At 44.8% G+C, this 21,038-nt stretch overlaps 3 protein-coding genes and 1 non-coding gene across 4 annotated transcripts in view; 3 read left to right on the forward strand and 1 right to left on the reverse strand.

Annotated features, from left to right (window-relative positions):
* The window catches only part of LOC102237296 (hippocampus abundant transcript-like protein 1), a 9,260-nt gene extending 4,713 nt beyond the window's left edge, over positions 1 to 4,547 (reverse strand). The window contains exons 1-4 of the mRNA XM_023343839.1: positions 4,136 to 4,547; positions 1,440 to 1,532; positions 1,294 to 1,356; positions 784 to 911 (exon numbers count right to left, since the gene is read on the reverse strand). Of these exons, the coding sequence (XP_023199607.1) occupies positions 784 to 911; positions 1,294 to 1,356; positions 1,440 to 1,532; positions 4,136 to 4,153 (302 nt within the window). The 5' untranslated portion in view covers positions 4,154 to 4,547. The remainder of the gene's footprint in view (positions 1 to 783; positions 912 to 1,293; positions 1,357 to 1,439; positions 1,533 to 4,135) is intronic.
* A 1,272-nt stretch (positions 4,548 to 5,819) lies between these two features.
* Positions 5,820 to 11,286, forward strand: LOC102234041 (spindlin-Z-like). The gene is made up of 7 exons (XM_005809714.2): positions 5,820 to 5,948; positions 7,670 to 8,009; positions 8,084 to 8,132; positions 8,236 to 8,330; positions 8,401 to 8,556; positions 9,299 to 9,532; positions 9,627 to 11,286. The coding sequence occupies exons 2-7, from the start codon at positions 7,958 to 7,960 to the stop codon at positions 9,824 to 9,826; spliced, it is 786 nt and encodes a 261-aa protein (XP_005809771.1). The 5' UTR covers positions 5,820 to 5,948; positions 7,670 to 7,957; the 3' UTR covers positions 9,827 to 11,286.
* Positions 11,287 to 14,443: 3,157 nt separating this feature from the next.
* On the forward strand, positions 14,444 to 14,546 carry LOC111610375. Its single transcript, XR_002753640.1, has one exon. It is a non-coding gene; the product is annotated as a small nucleolar RNA U13 (small nucleolar RNA).
* A 1,167-nt stretch (positions 14,547 to 15,713) lies between these two features.
* Positions 15,714 to 20,550, forward strand: mak16 (MAK16 homolog). Its single transcript, XM_005809715.3, has 10 exons — positions 15,714 to 15,896; positions 17,001 to 17,050; positions 17,949 to 18,058; positions 18,138 to 18,202; positions 19,218 to 19,369; positions 19,442 to 19,496; positions 19,576 to 19,650; positions 19,731 to 19,838; positions 19,921 to 19,986; positions 20,132 to 20,550. The coding sequence occupies exons 1-10, from the start codon at positions 15,882 to 15,884 to the stop codon at positions 20,330 to 20,332; spliced, it is 897 nt and encodes a 298-aa protein (XP_005809772.1). The 5' UTR covers positions 15,714 to 15,881; the 3' UTR covers positions 20,333 to 20,550.
* The last annotated feature ends 488 nt before the right edge of the window (positions 20,551 to 21,038 follow it).

Raw genomic sequence — 21,038 nt, forward strand, 5'->3', positions numbered from 1 at the left:
AAATAAACTTTAAATTCTAACATTTAAAACTGGAAAATGTTTTAAATACCCAAAATAAATAAAACAAACAAACTAATAAACAATATTTGTTGGAAGAAACGTGAAGAAAAATGAATAAAGCAAATTATTGATCTGGTTTTGATTTAATGCGATGAATTGATTTATTTCGTCAGGCTTCCTGAGAGCAGGTCGGCTGCTTCAGAACCCAGAGAGCCGGTTCTGTTCTGCTGAACCGGGTCAGAACTGAACCAGCTGCTGGTTCCTCAGATTAAAACCTGAGATCCATTCAGAACCAGATGGACCTCTGGGAACAAACAGGACAAAAAGTCCAAATTCAGCTTCAGTTTGTACGAACAAACACCAGGAGGGAGCTGACCTTTGACCTCTGGCCCAAACTGAAGCACCAGGAAGCGACATGAAACTGGTTCCAGTAGCAGAACTGGTCAGCAGGGCTGCGTGTGGCGCAGTGAGCGGCCAGCAGGGGGAGCCAGAGGCCTGCAGCCGCTCACATGAGGAACATGTGACAGTTAAACCCAGCAGAACCAGAACCAGACTGGGTCTCACATCAGAGCGTTTCTGCTTCATCAGAACCTGAGAAACTTCAGAACAAAGTTTCCCACAGAGATGATCCGATCAGAACCGGGATCAGTTCCGATCCAAACACCCAGGATGGGTTCTGATCCGCAGCTCAAACAGCCTGAGATCAGGGTTTTATAAACATCGGTTCTGATCCAGAAACTCTGAATATTTTTCAGTCGGACTCAGAACCAGAACCGGACTCACCAGGGGCTGATCCTCATGAAGGGGATCGGGGCGCAGGTGAAGAAGACGGTGATGAGGAGGAAGGACTTCCTGCCCCAGGTGTCCGACAGAGCACCAATCAGAGGAGCCGACAGGAAGGACAGGAAGCCCTGAGGACAGAGAGACGGCCGTCAGAGGACGGTTCTGACCGGTTCTGACCCGGCTCGGTCGGCCCGGACAGTGATGTGAAACCCGGTGATAACAGAGAGAAACGGGACGCAGAGCGGCCCGTTTCGCCGTGTTCCATTTCTATTCACACCAAAGTTTCTGATTTTAATCAGTTTTTCCACTTTTTTTATTTTAATTATGAAAAGTTATTAAGTTATTTTAATAACTTCTGTAATTTGTGGAGAATCCAACATCGTTTCAGATTTAATCTGGTCAGGCGGGTCGGACCAGACGAACAGTTCTGGGAGGGGAAGTCGGGTCTGCAGGGAGGAGGAAGTGCTGCACGATTCTACTTCCTGTTGTGGTTAAGCCCCGCCCCCTCACCTTGACGCCATGCACCAGGCCGTTCATCAGGAAGGTGTGCTGAGGGAACGTTTCATGGAGAACCTGGAGAACCAAACCACAAGACGTCAGCCGACCCAAAGCCCGGTTCTGTCTGAACCGAACAGAACCGCCGACCCAGTTCTCACCTTCAGCATGGGCGTAGTCAGCAGGCCCCAGGCGAAGAACTCCAGGAAGATCACCACCACCGCATGGGTCACTCTGGCCCGGGTCCGCTTCAGCTGAGGAGAGAACCGCACCAGAACCACTCAGAACCACTCAGAACCACAGGTCAGGTTCTGAATCCAGCAGATCAAACTTTGATCCAAACAGAAAAGATTCTCAGGAAATGGAGGAACTGATTCACCTGGTGGTGAGTTTAAGGACAGAGAAAAGTGGGAATTTTCAGCTTAATGTGTTTATTGCATGGAGAGCAGCTTCATTAAAGATAAATTCTGTTAATAATAAATCATTAATAATTACTCCAGCAAATACACAAATAAATGCACCATGAACTGAAAGCTAAAGGTTCCTGAAATTCAGGAAGTAGCCTTTCAAAAATCAAATTATTCTTTTTTAATTTGTGTTTCTGTATTTCCTAATTATGTACGAATGATGGTATTAATGTATTAAGTTCTTCATCTGACCCAGTCGGGTCATTTCTGAGAAAATCTGAAAATCTCCCGTTCTGACTCTCGTTTGTGAGACTAAAGTTCCTCCATGTCTGCAGGATTACAGTTTAAAAATAATAAAACAACAACAAAAATAATAATCCCAGAAGTAAAAATAATCCAGAAAACATGTCACTCTCCAGAATTTGCTCTTCTTTAAAGTTTCTTAAGAAAAAACTTCAGATTTTTACTGATAAAATATAAAGAGATTATTTTAAATCAGAACCCGGGTCGACCCACAGCTTCTGGGTCAGAACCAGGGAACTGGACGGTTCTGACCCGATCTAGCTCTCCAGACCAGAACCTTCTACTTCTGGTCGGTTTGGTTCTGCAGCAGCGGCCCGGTCCGATCCGTAGTGTTAGGTAAGCAGGAGGGATTTGGTCCGTTTGAGCTGCAGCAGCTTCCAACTGGACTGGACCGGACCGGACCAGCGCTGATCCAGGACCCAGCTGCAGGTTAAACTGGACCAGGTCAGAAACTCTGTGCTGCAGGCCAGAACCGGTCTGAACAGAACCGGGCCTGAAGTTCTCCTTTCTGTTGAAGCTAATGAGCCGTTAGCAATAAGATGCTAACCGCTCATTAGCTTCAGGAAGTGGAGGATAAAAGCAGCGCTGTTCTTCTGCAGACGGATCACATGACCACAGATCAGCTGGCTGTCAGCAGCACAGGGTCTGCATTCATCAGGTCAGAGGTCAAACTGAGCCTCCTCTCTGCCGTGCTGGGCTCCCAGAATGCAGCAGGGTTTCTGTCAGGTCTCTGTTTCCTCTTGGATCAGAACATCAGGTCCGCCTCCAGCTGGGAGGTTCTGACTCTGGATCATGTTTATCATTTCAACAGTGAATCTGATGAAACCAAACCTTCTTCCTGCCGGTGATGCGAGCAGCAGCCATGTTGGAACGTGAAGTTAGACGTTTTAACTGGGGGGTCGGAGTCACTCCCAGTTTCCCAGTAGAAAATCATAATTGGTTTTTCCAAAGTCTAAATTTCCCACTTCTGACCACACCTGGAACGCATCGCATCCTCAGCTGGATTCTGTAGAAGGAGATTTCTCCTTCAACCTGGATCAGGGTCATGACCTTTGACCTGTGGAGCTCTGGTCATTTATCTGAGTTTCACACTGTGACCTCCGACCTCAGGCTGAAGCTGCTGGGACATCAGATGTTTTCTTCTCTGGAAGATGATGATGGAGATGACCTTTGACCCTTCTCAGGTGAATCATCAGCACCAGCCTGATATTTTCCCTCTTCAGCTCAAACTGCCCTTCCCTTCAATCATGGATAATATTTTATATTAAAAACAACAATAAAATATGAATTTAACTCATTTAATCCATTTCAACTATCAGCAGCACCAGATTAGAGTTTTTTCATTTATCAGGAGTTATCGGTTCACAGAGCTAACGGCTAGTTAGCCTGTTAACCGGAGGCTGAAGTTGGTGTCTGATTCAGAGCTGGTGGCCAGGCTTCGAGTTAAATTAAATTAGCTCTAGACTATAATCCGAGAGGAAATCTGGATTAAATATTTCAGTCAGCTTCTATAAAACATTTCTACATATGTGAAACGTTCACTTTACTGTAGAAACGGAATTTCTTCAGAACAAACTTTGTTCTGGGAAACATTTAAATTTTATCTCTGAAAAAAGACAAAACAAGCAGAGATTTTAGATGTTTTCCACTTTAGAGATCTGCCAGAAAAATATCAAGCCTAGTGACGCTTTGGCTTGTAAAGTGACCCATTCTAGATTAGATCAATCCAGAAACTTTAGGATCATCTTATTCAAGGGTTTTAAAAAGGTGATGGGTCATTTCTATGGTGAGCTAAACGACATGAAAGCCCAGAATATTTGTTTGTCCTTCACAAACTGAATGAAAGTTCTGTATATTTTATAGAACCGAGTAACCTAGTCCAGATTTAATCGCAGTAGATATTTTAGCTTTTTAATAGGAAATCAACGGACTTCCAGGTTCATTGAAACTGTGAGCTGGCCCTTTAAGGGCTAACGCTGAGCAGCGAACCAGAGGCTAACTTCTACACCGGAAGAAGCGACTACGGTTCATCTGAATTAGCCGCTAACAGTTTAATCTTCCAGAACAGCGGATTAAAATCCACGCGTGTTTTAATTTAGCCCCACACACCGAGTCCAGTTCACAGAGCCAACCCGGCTAGTACTCACCGAGCTCCGGACCAACATCCTGCCGCTGGCCTCGGTCTCCGCTTTCTCCCGGGGCGCCTCACATCTTGCCGTAACGACTTTCAGCTCCAGTCCTCGGACCTGAACATCCTCCTGAGATTTCTCCGTCTTTTCCAGGGTGTCCCGCCGTGTGAATGAGGCTCCGTGCTCTCCGCGATGTTCGCATGTATTCCGGTTCTGTTCGCTGTGAAGTCCGCTGGAGTCGCTCAGCTTTCGGTTTGACTAGAATTCCTCCGCTTTGATTGTAACTTTACCTTCCATCTGCTTGGTTTGTACGCAGGGGTACGGCAGAGGGGCGGGGATGTTTTTTCATGACACTGGTGGGCAGTACCCGCCCGACTTGACAGTCCCTGTAACCAAAACAAACCAAGCTGGTCCTGGATCAGCTCCACTTTCTTCAGCACTCGTTTAAAATGCAACAAGATCTGACTCAGGATCAGCCTCACTCCTACTGTAAACACCACGAGCAAATCGCCTCCTGCTGGACTGAAGCTGTCACTACACTGTAGACACCGTTTCATTAAATCAGCAACTTTAAAAAAATAAAGTTTGTGTTTAAAAAGAGACGTCCTGGTGCCCTTAAATAAAATGTCTGTTTAAACTGCAGCTCGTGCTCCGTCTGCGGCACAAACAGTGCGGAGACAGGAGTCAGTATTTGGCAGGAAGATCCGGTGTCTTCGTCTAGCAGGGCTCACTATTTGGCCAGAGGCAGAAAGGCGGGACTCGACGGTTGAAGAATTTTTGGCTCCACTGAAAACCTGCACGCATGCACCGAGCAAACCCACGGAAATGAGCAGGGTGGGTTCCTGTCTGGGTTGTTCAAAATAATATCAGCCTGTCTGGTAATGACGCGTTATTAATTTTAATTATTATTCCGTTCTGATGTTGGAAAAGTCGAAACTAAAGAGTCAGATTTTTGAGTCAGAATAGAGAAAAAAGGAGAGGCCCCAGAATGAAACCTTGAGGAACCTGACAGTGGTGAGTCAGTCTTTATATCATACATCTGGATCACAGATATAATAAAAATACAATTCAGCTTAAACTGGAAATAAGTAAAAGTTTGCAAATGACAGTGAAAAAGAACATTTATGTAACCGGAAGAAACCTTCACACAAATTCAACTAAAGTTTAGGAATATTCACAGTCAGAATGAGTAAAAGGACCAAATTTAACTGAAAAATAAACTAATTAAGAACAGAAACTAGACTGAAAAATACCACGGCAGAAAGGAGGAATAAACATCTTCCCAAATAAATCTCAGAAACTTTAAATATCGAGTTAAATTAAATTTTTACAACTTTTAAATAAATAAAAAAACATCAAGAATTTTCTAGAAAAATTCTGAGATTTAACTCAGAATTTCAGATTTTTTCTAGAAAATTTGGACTTTTCCAGCTCAGAAAGTTTTTTCTAGAACATTTCTGAGATTAATGTAAAAATATTTCAGTTTTTTTCTATCAAATTTTCGTGTTTTCATGAGGTAATTTTATGAGATTAATCTCAAAGTGTTTAGACAGAAATAGACTATTTTTCTGTCCGAACACGCAGTCGTAGAAAAATCTTCCCGATCCTTAGAAGACCTGCTGAATGAAAGTCCCGGGAAAACGGGACAGTTGGGTTTTCCTCCCGGACCACCTGGGCTTTTATTTTGAAGGGCGGCGCCAGACTTTCCCGCCCTCCCTCCATCTTGGCGCAGCCAGCTTGACGCAGCGGAGCCTCAAACGGAGGCAGAGCGGATCAATCTGGAGCTTCGGCGGCTGATTGGGATCATGCGGCAGCGCTGACCGCCGTGTCGGTGAGTACCCGCGGCCCGCGGGGCCCGCGGCGGAACCGGGCCCGGAGCCGCGGTTCCGGTCCAACGGTTTCCTGCGGAGCTGCGAGCTCGGCGCCGTGTTTTCTCCCCCAGCAGACCCCACACCCCCCCACTCTGCCTTTGTTCGCTTGCGCCTTTTCTTGCGCCTCTGCGGCTTTTGGTAAATAGTGGCGCAACGTGGCCGCCGCGCTGCGGGAGGAGCCAGTCTGCGGTGCGCTGTTTTTCTGCGGGTTTTTGTCGTGTGCGTGGGTGCGGCGGTTTGCGCTGCTGCTGCGTGTTTTTAGCAGACTTTGAGTGACCTCTGGATGGACATCTTCATCATCCTCAGCAGCCAAAACAAGCAGCCAGCAGCTCATGGCGCTGAGCGGCCGCCTGGGGGCGCTGCAGCTGCTGGTTTTCTGCTGATTTTGATTAGTCCCAGCAGAGCCGGTCCCACCGCCTCCAGGGTCGGGGCTCCAGGGCCCCGGGGGGCCGGATTTACATGAGGCCAGCAGCTAAAATGTTTGTCACTTCCCACACTTTTCCCCAGGATAATAAATAATGATCTCAAGTCAAAATATAACCAGATTGTTGTTGGTTTTTGGCTCATTTTAGGACACATTTCCACATCATTAATATTGTGGCTGTTGGTGAGGAACAATAACAGATTAAAAGCAGTTTCTGATTTTATTATTTTAACCACTAGAAATACAAAGCAATAATTAAAGTTAATTGGTTGCAGATGATTCATTACAATTATCTACAAATTACAAACGGTTTTCTGACTTCGAGTCACAACCGTTTACTCCAGAACCTCTGTTGCTTGTTTTAACCTACAGATAAAATGTTTGTGTCTATTAAGTTGTTTTTTTTTTCTTCAGGAAAATTAAAAAAGCTTTTAAAATGTTGATGATAAACAACATTTGTCTGTTTCTTTTGTTCCAGTGATTCTTGTTTGAAATAAAGTTATTGGTGGAGAAAGTGAGGAGAGGAAGTGCTGTGTAAATGGTCTTGATGTACTTCAAAATAAGAGCTTGAATATAAACAGATTCTTAACTTTAACTGAAAGTTTATAAATGTTTGCCCAACAAATGTTTTAGGATTTATCTAGAAAAACGTTTTCAGAGCTAGCTAAGGTGCTAAATGAAAACCTAGATTAGCTGCTAGCATGTTAGCGCAGGTGTACCCATCACTGGTTCAGGAGTTTGGATCTGCAGCTTTATTATTAACCTGAGTCAGCTCAGCAGAACCGATCAGATCCACCGAGTCAGACTGGAGAACCGGATCTGTTCAGCACGGCGCCCCCTGCTGGAGCTGGAGCTTGTATCCTGCTGGAGCAGGAAGCAGGTTTCCATGGTAACAGCTGTGAACGTTTGATTGGCAGACCTGAGAGTTTCTCTGCGGCTCAGAACCTGAACAGGAAGCCGGCAGCCCCCTGACCTGCTGCAGCAGCGCCGCAGCAACTGCAGCAGCATGCGCTGCGGCTGCTGCTGCTGCAGCTGCTGCCGACTTCCTGCTGGGTCCAGATGCTCTGGTACCAGAACCGGGCTCCACCAGAGTTTAATGTTCAGTCTCAGCTCTGGGTTCTTAAAGGTACAGTACGCTCAGCGCGTTGAAAAGCAGTTTGGGTTCTGGTCCGGTTCTGAGGATCAAACAGAACTCTGATCCGGTTCTGGAGAATTTTAACATTCCTGTTTGTTTTTGTTGTTTGTTTTTTTTTGTAGAAAATCTTCCTGCCGTTTCCAGTTTGAGTCCAGCAGCTTGACGTCCCCCACTGGCCCCCAGTGACCCCCACTGGCCCCCAGCCTCCAGGCGATAGACCGATCCTGACCTGGATGAGACGTCTCACCGGTTCCGACTAATTTCTGGTTCACCACCTCCCTTCTCTCCCTTCCCTCCCCCGTCCTTCTCCCTCCCTCCGTCCTCACCCCCCCCCCCGATCTGAGTCCAGACTCAAAGCAGCGACCTGATTGGCTGTCCTTCCCCCGACCCCCCCGCCCTCAGGTGGATGAATGAAGACTCCGTTTAAGAGCCCAGCGGCGCCGCGGCCCCGAGCGGACGGGGGTGAGTCCGATCAGAACCGTAACGCTGTGCTGGCGCCCCCTTCAGGCCGACTCAGGCTCATGTTTCTGTTTCAGGACATTCCGGCGTCTCTGCAAACATGATGAAGAAGAAGAATCCACACAAGTTCGTCCAGAAGTGATTTTATTGAAGCCAGATTATCTAATCTCAGCTTTAATCTGAATCCGTTCAGATCTGTAATCTCGGGTTTTTGTCCGCGTCCCGGCAGGAAGCAGAGGACCAGCGTTGGACCCAGTAAGACTCTGGTTCCGCCCAGGAGGAACATCGTGGGCTGCCGGATCCAGCACATCTGGAAGGAGGGCAGTGAGTAGGCGACCTCTTGACCTCTGGACCTCCGGGTTGCTCGGTGTTGACGTGTCTGGTGTCCCTCCAGGTAAATCGTCCCAGTGGAAGGGGACGGTTCTGGATCAGGTTCCGGTCAACCCGTCTCTCTACCTGATCAAGTACGACGGCTTCGACTGCGTCTACGGCCTGGAGCTGTACGCCGACGAGCGCGTGGTCGGCCTGGAGGTTCTGCCCGACAGAGTGGGTGAGGAACCGCGCCGCCGCCGGGTCCAGATGGGTTCTACTGGGTCCAGACAGGTTCTACTGGGTCCAGCCGGGTCCAGACAGGTTCTACCTGTTCATTATTGTTAAAGACATGCATCCAGCTGGGCCTTCTCTGACCTCTGACCTCTGGTGGCTGTCAGGACTAGGGATGCAAGTTATTGATTAATTATTGTTCTGATCAATAAATCAATCCTTTATGTCAGTTCATTCTATAAACTTTAACATTTTGTTTGCTCACCTTGTCAAACTGAAACTTGGTTATAAAATGTAACAAGAGGAACCTGTTAAGATGAAAAATAAAATAAATAAACAGTTGAAAGAAAAGATTATGTGACCCACATAATCACACTTGAACAGAGATTTTTCCTGTTCTCGGATGGCCCTGCCAGCTTTATTTCTGTATCAACCAAACATTGACCCCCAACATAAACACTGCCAGAGACTGGAGAGCCTTAAAATATGACTACTTATTACACCCAGGTTATGTAAAAATTAATATGATGTCATCCAGGAGCCGCCATCTTGTTTTTACGAGCGTTTCACGGCTTCTGTTTTTTTCACTTTTCTGGACATTGGAGTCGAGGTGAACCGTAGATCTGCAGATCTCCAGAGCGATTCTGGTTTGGATTCGTGATCTTAATGCAGTAAAGACGGGGTTAGTCTGGGTTGGTACCGTAGGTTCTAGAACCGGCTTGACCTGCCGTTCTCTCTGATTGGTCCAGCTCAGGCCCGGGTGAGTGACTCGCTGCTGGCGGAGACGATGATCGGGAAGGCAGTGGAGCACATGTTTGAGACGGAGGACGGGCCGAAGGAGGAGTGGAGGGGGATGGTTCTGGCCCGAGCCCCAATCATGACCACCTGGTTCTACATCACCTACGAGAAGGACCCGGTTCTGTACATGTACCAGCTGCTGGACGACTACAAGGAGGGCGACCTTCGCATCATGCCCGACTCCAGTGAGTGTCAGAGTCCAGATCCAGACTGGTCTGGTCCAGGTTTGGGTCCGGTCTGATCCGGTCCGGGTTTTCACACCCTGGTTTGTGTCTGCAGACGAGAACGTGGCGGCGGAGCGGGAGCCGGGCGAGGTGGTGGACAGCCTGGTGGGGAAGCAGGTGGAGTACGCCAAGGAGGACGGCGGGAAGCGGTCGGGGATGGTCATCCACCAGGTGGAGGCCAAGCCCTCCGTCTACTTCATTAAGTTCGACGACGACTTCCACATCTACGTCTACGACCTGGTCAAGACCTCCTAAGGCCCGGGGCGTCAAGACGGCAGCCGGACTTCGTAGCTCTTTGTTTCTAGAGACGCCTTAACGCGAAGGACGCGGCGCCAGCAGTCATCGACTCTTCAACCGGACCAAACGGCTGGAACCTGCCTTGGGTTTCCAGATTATCGCGGCACAAGCATCCGTCTTTACTAAGCTTCTCCTTCCTGTGACTCCATCCGGAGGAACGCCTCATTCCTGACGGCCCTCTGGACCCGAGGCCGGGCGTCTGAGCCCGACGGGGTTAATGACGGGGTGGGACGGGAACACGGATCCGGACCGCTCTGCGTCTGGGCAAAGACATTCCCTGTGAAATTTGTGCCAAATTGTTGAACTTTTCTAGAGCGTCACTCCAACCGGCTGGTTTTAAGCTCCTGAAGTGAACATCCGGATTATTCCACATTTATACTGTAACGGTTTTCCACAGGCCCCGCCCCCCGTCTTCTAAATGTGGACAATCAGGACCTCATATCGGTATAAACCCAGATAACGGTGAACTTTAGACCCTCTGGCATTTTCAGGATCTGCTTCTGGACCGAGGAACCTTCCAGATTCCAGAGCCGACCCAGGAAGACGACAGAGAAGGTTTTCCCAACAGATCCCTGGAGTTCCTAACAGTCCGATCCAGATGATCCGGATCAACTGATTCTGGAGTTCCCAGTGGAGTCTGTTGATCCAGAGATGATCTGGATCAGTGGATCCTCATGGAGGTTGATCCAGATCAACGGTTCCTGGAGTTTCTATCGGATTCTGCTGATCCAAATATAATGTGGATCAGTGGATCCTGGAGTTTCTGATGTCGTCTGTTGGTCCAGAGAGGGTCCGGATCAGCGGATGGATCCGGATCAGCGGATGGATCCGGATCAGTGGATCCTGGGGTTCCTGTCGATGACCCGAGTTGCTGCTGTTGTAGTTTACAGTGTTTTTCTTGTACAGTGATCTTATGTTGGTGCGTTGGACGTCTTCGGTTCCTCCGTGTCGGTTTCGTTCCCAGTCGGTCCGGACTCGTTGACCGACTCTGGGTCTGTGGATGGAGGCGCTCTGCAGCATCCAGTCGGGTGTTTGAAGGAAGTCCTGCTCTTTTCTCTGATGTAGCCCATCTTCAGTTTCCCTTCCTCCAACAGAAGCGCTAGCCGCCATGTTGCCTGATCCTCATCTCATGTGCCTGAAGGACGGATCCAGACTTTCCTGCTGGCTGGGTTGGGAAGCTTCGCTCCGGCTCCGGCGTTCCTCTCCGGGTGGATTCTGTTGAAGCTTTCCAGGTTTCAGGATCTAGATTTCTAATCTGCTGAACATCCAGTTCACCCCAAAACCCAAATGGTGTCCAGGTTCTTCTTCTCCTCCTCCAGATCTCCTCTAAACTAAAGCACAGGTTTTAATTTTGATTCAATTAAACTAAAATCTGAAAATACAGGAATTCAAACGTTTTCTTCTTTTACTTTTTTTTTGAAAATTCATAAAATGATTTATTTCTAACTTTTTCCCTAAAAATTTGGACCTTTTGTTTTCTGAATCATTTTATTCTGTTTTTATCAGAAAGCTGTTTTTCCCCAGATTTCTGACTTTAATTTCTATCAGAATTGTTTTCATTTTTTGCGCCTTTCAGTCCATCTAGTCTTAAAACTCAAATCTATTCTGACTGTAAAGCCCAAGTTCTGTGTTTAGAGTCAGAATCTCTTTTTTACATTTCAGTGGTTATAATTTTCTTCCACAGAAAACATTTGGACACATTTTGTTCATGTTGAGAAACAAACAGAACCTGGAAACTGTAAATCTGGAGCTAATCTGGTGGGATGTTGGATTAACATCACAATCTGGGGATTAAAGTGGATCTTTTTAACTAATTAAAGTTGCAGATGGATCTTTTTCTAAGACTTGATTTATTGGATCTTTATAAAAACTGATGTTCTGGTTCTGGAGTAAAGAGCAGCTGAATAAATCTTCTCTGTTGGGTTCAGATCAGATTTCATTTTAGCTTTTTATTTCCTGGAACTTTAGCGTACATCAGGAGTTATTTATTATTCTTTGGGAGTTTTTTGAAGGAATTTCCAGTTTTTTAAAAGGTTTTTCCTGTCGGTTTCCATTCGGGGCGACTGGAGTCTCATTCCTACAGATCAGACCTGAAGATTGGGCCGTTTTTCGGTCGCAGGTTTTCAGGAAGCGTCATCTGGATGAAATCTGAAAGGTTCATGTCTCGGCTGAGGGCATCATAATGTTTCACTAGTTTTTACTCCAGTTTCCAGAATGTTGATGATGAATTGAATTAAAAAGTTCCAGTTTTCATGATTACATTCAAAGTTAGATTTGGACTCATTACCTTTTTCAGAATCACTTTCCATATCATATTTAATGATTTATTTTTTTCCCAAAATCATGGAGTTTAGAGCAGGCGATAATTTTTTACACTTTCTTGAATACATGATGGTGCAGCGCCGTCGTTTAGAGAACAGGTGGGATTTGAACTGAAGGTCTGGAAACACAAATATCTGCTACAGTTTCTGTCGTCTGCTGAGGGATTACAGGTTTTCATTTTTATGGTTCAGATTCTACAACTTGTTGTGAAATCCAAATACTTGTGGAGTCTTGTTTTGTATTTCTAAAGCAATCACAGATTTTTACCTTCAACATTTTTTTCTAGACAGTCAAAAATGCACATCAAAATCGAGGCCATAATTTAAAAACTTAAGGTGAGGCTCTACTAAAATGTTTAATGGAGTTAATCAGAGGGTCATTAATTAATAAAACTATATATTGACAAAATAAGCAACATTTTCAATTCAGAAACTTTCTGCTGAATAAACAGACATCTGAGCTCAACAGCAAATCTAGTTTTTATTTTGTCCTTCAACCATCAGAAAGCTGACATTAGCGTTAGCCGCTACATGGTTAGCATTGAGATGCTAACTTAGCCTTAAATATCTTCACTGATATGCTAACTCCTTTTAATACAACAACAGATGTTTCCAGACTAAAGTTAAACCCCGTGGATCGAGAGAAGCGCCTGTGTCCGCCATCACTGCTGTTAGCTAGTGCATCAGTTTTATGGGCGTACTAGAAATGTGCAAATACAAAGGTTCCGGCCGAAATATTTCTATGTAAAAATAAAACAAAAAAGAAAGAATAATTTTCTTAAATTTTAATCAAAACATTTTCTATATACTCAAATTTTATTTTATTTTATTACCCATCTGGATTTTCTATAGAATTCCTCTAATAACAGATGCTACATGTTGTAGTTTTAGAGCAGATGAAATGTTGATGGGATTTAAGCAGCTCTTGAAAATGTAACTTTCCAGAACATCGGGTCTGGATAAATCTGTTCTTTGCAACCAGAAAACATCAGATTTCCCAGATGTTCACATTATCAGCTCCCCAGATTTATTCATCGTTTCTGGTTCTAGAAGGTAAATTTAGATTAAAACGCCTCTGCTGCTCCAGGAAGGTAAATCAAGATGAATCTCCCCTTGTTCCGGTGACTCCAGGGTCGGATTGATGTGATCCTCGTTATTTTCCAGAAACCTCTGGATCTGTTGTGTGATTGGACGTGTGTGCTGTAGCGCCGCCTCTGTTCAGATAGTGTCACTGCATGCTGCTTTTCTCGCTCTATGGAAACTGATGTGTTGCATGTTCGTAGGTTTCAGTTGTTCGGTTCTCGCCTGTCTGTCGTGGCTTTTTGGTGCCTCTTGTTTCCTTTGGTTTGTTTTGTACCTGAAGCTCTTATGGGTTGTTGGATAAAATAAAAATAAAAAAGAAAACCCACCCCCGACCAGCGGAAGTGACAGTTTAGCAGGTGAACTTGTGAAGATGTTGCAGAGGTGATGATGGCTGTACAGTTGATGTTTCAGAGTGCCAACTGCAGATGCCAGTGTTGTACAGCCGTGTAAAGCTCTAACTATTTACATGAATAAAAACCTGTTTTTCATACACGTTTTGTCTCTTATTCTCTGATTCAGTTCAGATTATAATGTGTCAGAACTGAAACTATTGATAAATTCATGTTTGTACAATCAGAGATATGAAGGGAAGCTACAATATGAGAAGTATGTTTGTTGTTTTGTTGCTATTTACTATTTGCTGTAGTACAACTCAAGAATAGTAAATATTTATGAAAATATAACTCATATATAAATAAACAACTATTGATTGAATTTCAGTTGAATTGCAATTCAAACATTGATCACAGTTTGTGTTGCAGCATTCTGCAAAGTGGCAGAATGCAAATAAAAATAACATTTTATTCTGAAATAATTAATGTTCGTAGTATTTTCAATAGTTGTTTCTGTTGTTTTTATTGGGTTTTTAATCTCGTTGGTCGAACTGTAGCTACAACGTGCTGGCGTTTCACTTCTGACCACCAGGTGTCGCCTCAGACACCGTTTTACTCCCATAATGCATTTCTCCTGATCTGTTCGCTCTCTTCACTTTAAGAGCTTCGCATCTGGAGCTGCTGGTTCTCTTTATGTCTTCATGTATCGGGTGTATTTGTTCCCAAAGTTCGTGTGGATTAATCTGGAGGAGAAAGAGAAGAAGATCGAGTTTAAAGAAACCGTGAGTCAGAAAGTCAGAGCGAAGCTTGAAGAAGGCTGGCCGCCATGTTGGCATTCGATCCTTTCGGTTCATGAAAGTGATGATTGGTTGATTCACAGAGGATCTGTGAGGAGGCGTGGCCTAATCCTTGTTACGCAACGCGCCTTCAGACCGTCTGATCCTGAACCGAAGTTCAAACTAAAATTTAAGAAGAGAGTAGAAGTGAAATCGCTGGAAACATGTTTTCCTATGAGCTGCACGATGTTTCCGGTGTTTCTATTATTAAGCTGAATATAAAAAAATAACTCAAAATAGTTCTAGTTTAGTTACTAACATACAGCTGAGATTGTGAAAAAATGTAAAGCAGAACAAGAGGAACTATGAGGAAAATGATTTCACCTATTTATAGAAGTTAATATTACACAGTCTGATTTTCCAGTGAAAGTCTAAAAAGATTATTAATATAAAGGAGCCCAAAGCGCACAGTATTTAAAAAATAGTTCAGAATGATTGAAAATAGAATAGAATAGAATTCAACTTTATTGTCATTGCACTGTCACAAGTACAAGCAACGAGATGTAGTTTGCATCTATCCAGAAGTGCTCTACGAGATATAGATATTTATTTACAGATGTACAAGACTATGTATGTATGGACTATAAGGGGTTATAGCAAGAGATCTAGATATTGTGTATAAATATAAATATGGGAGCTATATGCACAGATTATACAAGAATGTTAGGGAATGGATTATATATGTATATAATATAATACAAGATAAATAATGGCAGATAAAATGTACAGGTTGTATGTGTGTGTGAAGAAAACAGTCCGTGATGTGTGTGTGTGAGGATAGTCCATGTGTTATTGTGGTATGAGAGGATAGGGGAGTCCAGTCCTTATAGTTTATGTTTTATGTCAGGAGGCGTTCAAAAGCGTGACAGCTGTGGGAAAGAAGCTGTTCCGGTGCCTGGTGGTTCTGGTCCGTAGGCTTCTGTAGCGCCTCCCAGAGGGAATACTTCTTTATTGTATCTCAATATTATTTATTATGTATATTTATTTCTTTTGTGTTGTATGTGTTTCTTATTATCTGATTTATTTCAAATCAGCACAATTTTAAATTGAAAAATTTAACTCCAAATTAAATACAGACAGTTTTAAAAGAATGAAAAACATACTTAGAAGAGCAGTTTTTAAAAACAATTTGTAAAATTAAAAAAAAAATCTTTAACATTTTCCTTGTTTGAAGTAAAGGCTCTGTTTATTTTCAGTACACCAAATACATAAAAACATAAATATCATTCATTACAGGTAATCAGTAGTTTAGCAAGTATCGCGAGATTTCTTCACGCTGTCTCTTCACGCTGCGCGAGATTTCCAGCTAAACAAAGATGGTGTCCTCCTGATGATCCATGTGCCTCCACGAATCTCAAACCCTCCCAAACATTAATTTATCTTACTAAACTCCATCGGAACCGGTTACTGGATCAGCGAGGATCTCTGAGAGGAAGTCAGGATGCAGCACGACGACGTGAGTTTGATAACTTCCTCTGAAGCTGAACACAGACTCGGTTTAGCCTCTAAGCTAACGTTAGCCACCGGTAAACCTTTAAAAACCGAATAATAATCAATCAGCTGATGAAACACTGCTCTGTTATTAATAATAGTTGTGTCTGTTTACTAGATCCTGTGTGGATATTAAGGCTCCTACATTAGCTACATTTAATTTATGCGGAACAATTTTTCTCCTGTTAGAGGCCAACAGACGTCATTGGAAAAGTCTAAAAATTAAGTTTAACCGAGTTTAGTGGAAACAGAGGTGGAGGTTCGGATTGTATTTTTTGTATGAAAATATTGTATTTGTATGAAGATAATTTCGGGGGGAATAAAGTTTCACATTTTTGTCACGTGGGTCCAGTAAACAACCTTAAAACTCCCCCGTCCTGTCCAGAACCCCTGATCCGGTCCTCGTTTTCCTTCCGGTGGAAAGCTTCCAGGAAGCTTTAAGACAGGGGTGTCAAACTCCAGTCCTCGGGGCCGCTGTCCTGCAACCTTTAGATGAGCCTCTGCTGCACCTCCTGAACAGAATAATTAGGTCATTAAGTTTCTGGAGAACTGATCCACACCAGGAGGAGGTCATGAAGCCGTTTCATTCCAGCGTTCCTGTGGCTCATCTAAAACCTGCAGGACTGCGGCCCTTAAGGACTGGAGTTTGACTCCTGTGCTTTAAGATGTTCTCCTGCTCTAACACATCTGAATCAGATGGCCGAATGACCTCCTATCATCAAGTTCTGCAACGGCCCGGTTGGTTCTGATGGTTTGGATCTGGAGACAAGGAAGTCTGGATCACAGGAAGTGAAGAGAACTGGATCAGGAGTTAAAGATGCTGATGTGGAAGTCAGCAGAAAAAGACAAAAATATAATTTGAGTTTTATTCTCAATGTCTTAAAATCCAAACTGAAAATAGAATGAAGTAAAACCGTCGGTGTCTCCTCACCTCTCCTTCACAATAAAAGCATATATTCGGGTGTGAAATGTATACACTGTATACGCCACACTGTTCTCTAAAATCAGATGTTCTGATCGTTTCGGACCCCTGTGGATGTGTGTAACCTTTGAACTCTGCCCTCTGCAGGTCATCTGGGACATCATTGGAAACAGACAGTTCTGCTCCTTTAAAGTCAAGTAAGTTCTGAGGTGTCCTCCAGGAATCCGGTTCCGACCCGACCAGTTAAAGTTCTCCTGATTGGTTCAGACTGGACCCTGTCCAGAGAAATTCTGCCTGGATACGGCTCAGGAGGTTCTCTGATTGGTTCGTCTTTGTGGAGCGTAAACTGGACCAGAAAACACAGAAACCAGGAGAGACGAACCTCTGATTGGTTTGATTTGCATAGAAAGATCAGTTTTTTTGTTATATTGTCGCTATATTCCTCAAGGCCTTGCTGGGATGTTTAACATAACATAACATAGAATATTTTAACAATGTTAGAATATTCTAGTTCATCCATCCATCCATTGTCTTCCGCTTTATCTCGGGTCGGGTCGCAGCAACTTTAGTTTAATATTGTAAATTTATTCCTTTGTTCTTGGAAAATTATAATTTTTTTGGTCAAATTTTTTGACAGCAGAAAATATCCAAATTAATTCTTGTAAAAACATGAAATGAACGTAGAAATGTCTGCAGGGTTTCTGGCTGGAAATATTCAGGTTTTTCATCCATATCACAAGAAAATAATTAAAAACCAAAAACTTTTTGATCTGGAAAATGTAAAGAAGTTTCTATCTGTCAGTGTTTTATCTTTGCTGTAAAATGTGTTTTAAATGAAATTATTGTAATAAATCTCTGATAAATGGCCAGACGGAGGAAAACAAAGCGAATCCTCAGGTTTGGTTTTTTATTCATTTCCTGATGAAAAATCAAAACTTTGAGAAAATGAAAGACGTTTTGGTTTCTCTTCTGTCTGGATCACAAGATCTCCAGGATTCCTGTGTCTTTCTGGATAAATCTGTAAAACGTCTGCAGGTTTTCCTCCTTCCATCCATCAGAACCCTGACGACTCTCTCTGTTCTTCTCCCGGATCAGAACCAAGGGCGGGAACTTCTGCCGGAACGAGTTCAATCTGACGGGGTTGTGCAGCCGCGCGGCGTGTCCGCTGGCCAACAGTCAGTACGCCACCATCAGGGAGGAGAAAGGTCAGCATCATCATCCTCACCGGACCGGGTTTACGACCCGACCCGGTTGGAGGTGTAACGGCTCCGTGTTCTGTCGCAGGTCAGTGTTTCCTCTACATGAAGGTGATCGAGAGGGCGGCGTTCCCGGCCCGGATGTGGGAGAAGGTGAGACCATCATCATCCTCATGATGAAGAACCCGAGCTTCCTTGTGTCTCTTTTTTTTGACCTCTGACCTGATAAAACATCACACTATTTAAAACAGGATCATTGCCATGAGGAGCAGCTTATTATGGGATGTTCCTCACTGCATATATGGAAAGCTGTCCGCTGATTTTATGATAAAACAAACAAAAAACAGTTTGAACTGCTGAATCCAGAAGGTTTCAGCAGCTGAGACTGGACCAGAGTGATCCGGTTGGGGAATTCTCCAGAACCTTCTGCTGGTTCATCACTGAACCGCCTGCTGGTCCAACTTCAGTCTCTGTCTGCAAGAGTCCCTCAGCTAAACCTGCCTAGATATTTATATATGCAGAATGTCTCCAGAGCTTTGGTCTTGAAAGACTCCTTGTCGGATCGTGAGGACTCCTTGTCGGATCGTGAGGACTCCTTGTCGGATCGTGAGGACTCCTTGTCGGATCGTGAGGACTCCTTGTCGGATCGTGAGGACTCCTTGTCGGATCGTGAGGACTCCTTGTCGGATCGTGAGGACTCGGTATAATCGGATCTACCAAGTAGTTCTGATCAGAAATCTTCAGCTGTCTATTAGAAACTCAAAGTCCGACAAGGAGTCGTCACGTTCTGGATAGCAGTGATGTTTAGTTTGATTCTGTTGGGTTTTTGGTTCTGTCTTTTAGAACTTCGGGTCAAATGTCCCGGTTTGGTTCAGTTGGACCATAAGACATTCTCCCTCCAGATTCTGGTAGCTTTGAACCCTGGAAGGAAACGTTCCTCCTTCAGCTCAGAGTTCTGGGTCCATGTTTATAGAGAAGATTGTTGAGATTGGATCAGAACCGCTGATGTTCCAAAGGGTGTTTGATCCACCCTTTGGAACCAGGATTGGTCAGTCAGGTTTTGTTGGGCCTTTATCTTTAGGAAGAGGAGGATCCATCCAGCCTGGTGTTCTGGTTCTGATCCTGTGGAAATGTGTTCTGGTTCTGACCCGGTTCTGTTTGTCTGCAGGTGAAGCTGAGCAGAAACTATGAGAAGGCTCTGCAGCAGATCGATGAGAACCTGATCTACTGGCCGCGCTTCATCCGACACAAATGCAAGCAGCGGTTCACTAAGATCACCCAGTACCTGATCCGGATGCGCAAGCTGGTTCTGAAGAGACAGTGAGTTCTGAGATGCACGGGAACCCGACCAGAACTGGGTCATGCTTCATGTCTGCTGTTTCTCTCTTCCAGGAGGAAGCTGGTTCCGCTCAGCAGGAAGGTGGAGAGCAGAGAGAAGAGGAAGGAGGTAAGATGGAGGCAGACAAACCCGACCAGAACTGAGTCCGGTGAGGAGGTTCTGATTGTGTTCTGGGTTCTGTTTGCAGGAGAAGGCTCTGATCGCCGCTCAACTGGACAACGCCATCGAGAAGGAGCTGCTGGAGCGACTGAAGCAGGGAACGGTACGAGGAGCTGAGCGAGGGTTCTGGTCCGGGTTCTGATCCGGTCAGCGTTCTGGACTCACTTCCTCTCTGTGTTTCAGTACGGAGACATCTACAACTTCCCGGTGTACGCCTTCGACCGGGCGCTGGAGCAGCAGGAAGCTGAGAGCGAGTCGGACTCTGAGGAGGGGGAGGAGGAGGATGACGAGGTGATGAAGAAGGAGCCTCTAACAAGGGGGCGGGGCCAATACAGGTGTTTTATTCTGAAAGGTTTCCTGTTCCTGTTTGCAGGATGTCGGGCAGAGCGAGTTTGTAGCAGAAGAGGAAGTGGATGAGAGCGACCTGAGCGACTTCGAGGTGAGTCAGGCAGGTAGTAGATCCTGGATCTCCAGGAAGTAGATCCTGGATCTCCAGGAAGTAGATCCTGGATCTCCAGGAAGTAGATCCTGGATCTCCAGGAAGTAGACAGGAATTATGGTTCTGACTGGTCTTTGTCCCCCAGGACATGAACAAGCTGAAGACGAGCAGCGATGAGGAGGAGCAGCAGGACTCCACTGAGGAAGAGGAGGAGATGGAGGTGGAGACGAAGGCCTCGCGGTCTAAAGGAAAATCTCCGGCCAACGGATCGGCGCCGAGGAGGAAGCGAGCGTTCGTGGAGATTGAGTACGAGACAGAACCCGCCTCCAAGACCAGAACCACGTAGAGACGCTCCAATGGCATTGGACCAGGACTGTCAGCCCTGCCCCCCCATCATGTTGCCATGACAACAACAAAGCTGCTGACGGCGGAGTCCATTGAGCCCAAAGGGCACTTTGAGGCCAGTTGGACCGGACCGGACCGGATCAGAGAGACATTCAAACTTTCCAACCTAAAAAATAAAAACAAATTTTTCTTTTTTCTAAATAAATTTCCTGATTTGAATTTATTTGCTTCAATTTAGAAAATGTTCTGGATTAAAAAATGATAAAATCCGACGCAGGAAAATGGTGGAATAAATCTAGATTTCACATTTTAAAGCTGATCAGATTTAATCCCTGACTTCCTGTTTCTCTGGGATCAAACATGGCGGCTTTTCCCACCGGAGAACTTCCTGCTCTCCAGTCGCAGTCGATGCTTATTGTTCTTACACAAGATCAATGAAAATACTATCAATGATTACAACAATCAAGACAAAAATACTTTATACTAACTGTCCTGCGTCTGACTGTCTTAGCATTAGCAGAACTGATGTTTATGATTACTGCTTTTGGATAAGTTAGCTAGCTTTTTAGTTAGCGGTTCCCACCACTGCCTGCTCTAAACAACCTGAACACTAGATGGCAGTATTTGGCACATTCCTTTATCTTTAAATTCTTATTTCTACATGATGCCCTCTATCTGCAGAAGAGGGAAGTCCAGACAAACCACAG

The sequence above is a fragment of the Xiphophorus maculatus genome, chromosome 12 (genome assembly GCF_002775205.1).
Source record: "Xiphophorus maculatus strain JP 163 A chromosome 12, X_maculatus-5.0-male, whole genome shotgun sequence".
Lineage (NCBI taxonomy): Eukaryota > Metazoa > Chordata > Actinopteri > Cyprinodontiformes > Poeciliidae > Xiphophorus > Xiphophorus maculatus.

Coding starts and splice junctions, on each gene's coding strand:
- LOC102234041 (XM_005809714.2), top strand. CDS start 7,958: ATGAAGACTCCGTTTAAGAGCCCAGCGGCGCCGCGGCCCCGAGCGGAC. Junction 8,331..8,400: donor GCACATCTGGAAGGAGGGCA/GTGAGTAGGCGA, acceptor GTGTCCCTCCAG/GTAAATCGTCCCAGTGGAAG. Junction 9,533..9,626: donor TCGCATCATGCCCGACTCCA/GTGAGTGTCAGA, acceptor TTGTGTCTGCAG/ACGAGAACGTGGCGGCGGAG.
- mak16 (XM_005809715.3), top strand. Junction 19,370..19,441: donor AAGCTGGTTCTGAAGAGACA/GTGAGTTCTGAG, acceptor TCTCTCTTCCAG/GAGGAAGCTGGTTCCGCTCA. Junction 19,497..19,575: donor GCAGAGAGAAGAGGAAGGAG/GTAAGATGGAGG, acceptor TTCTGTTTGCAG/GAGAAGGCTCTGATCGCCGC.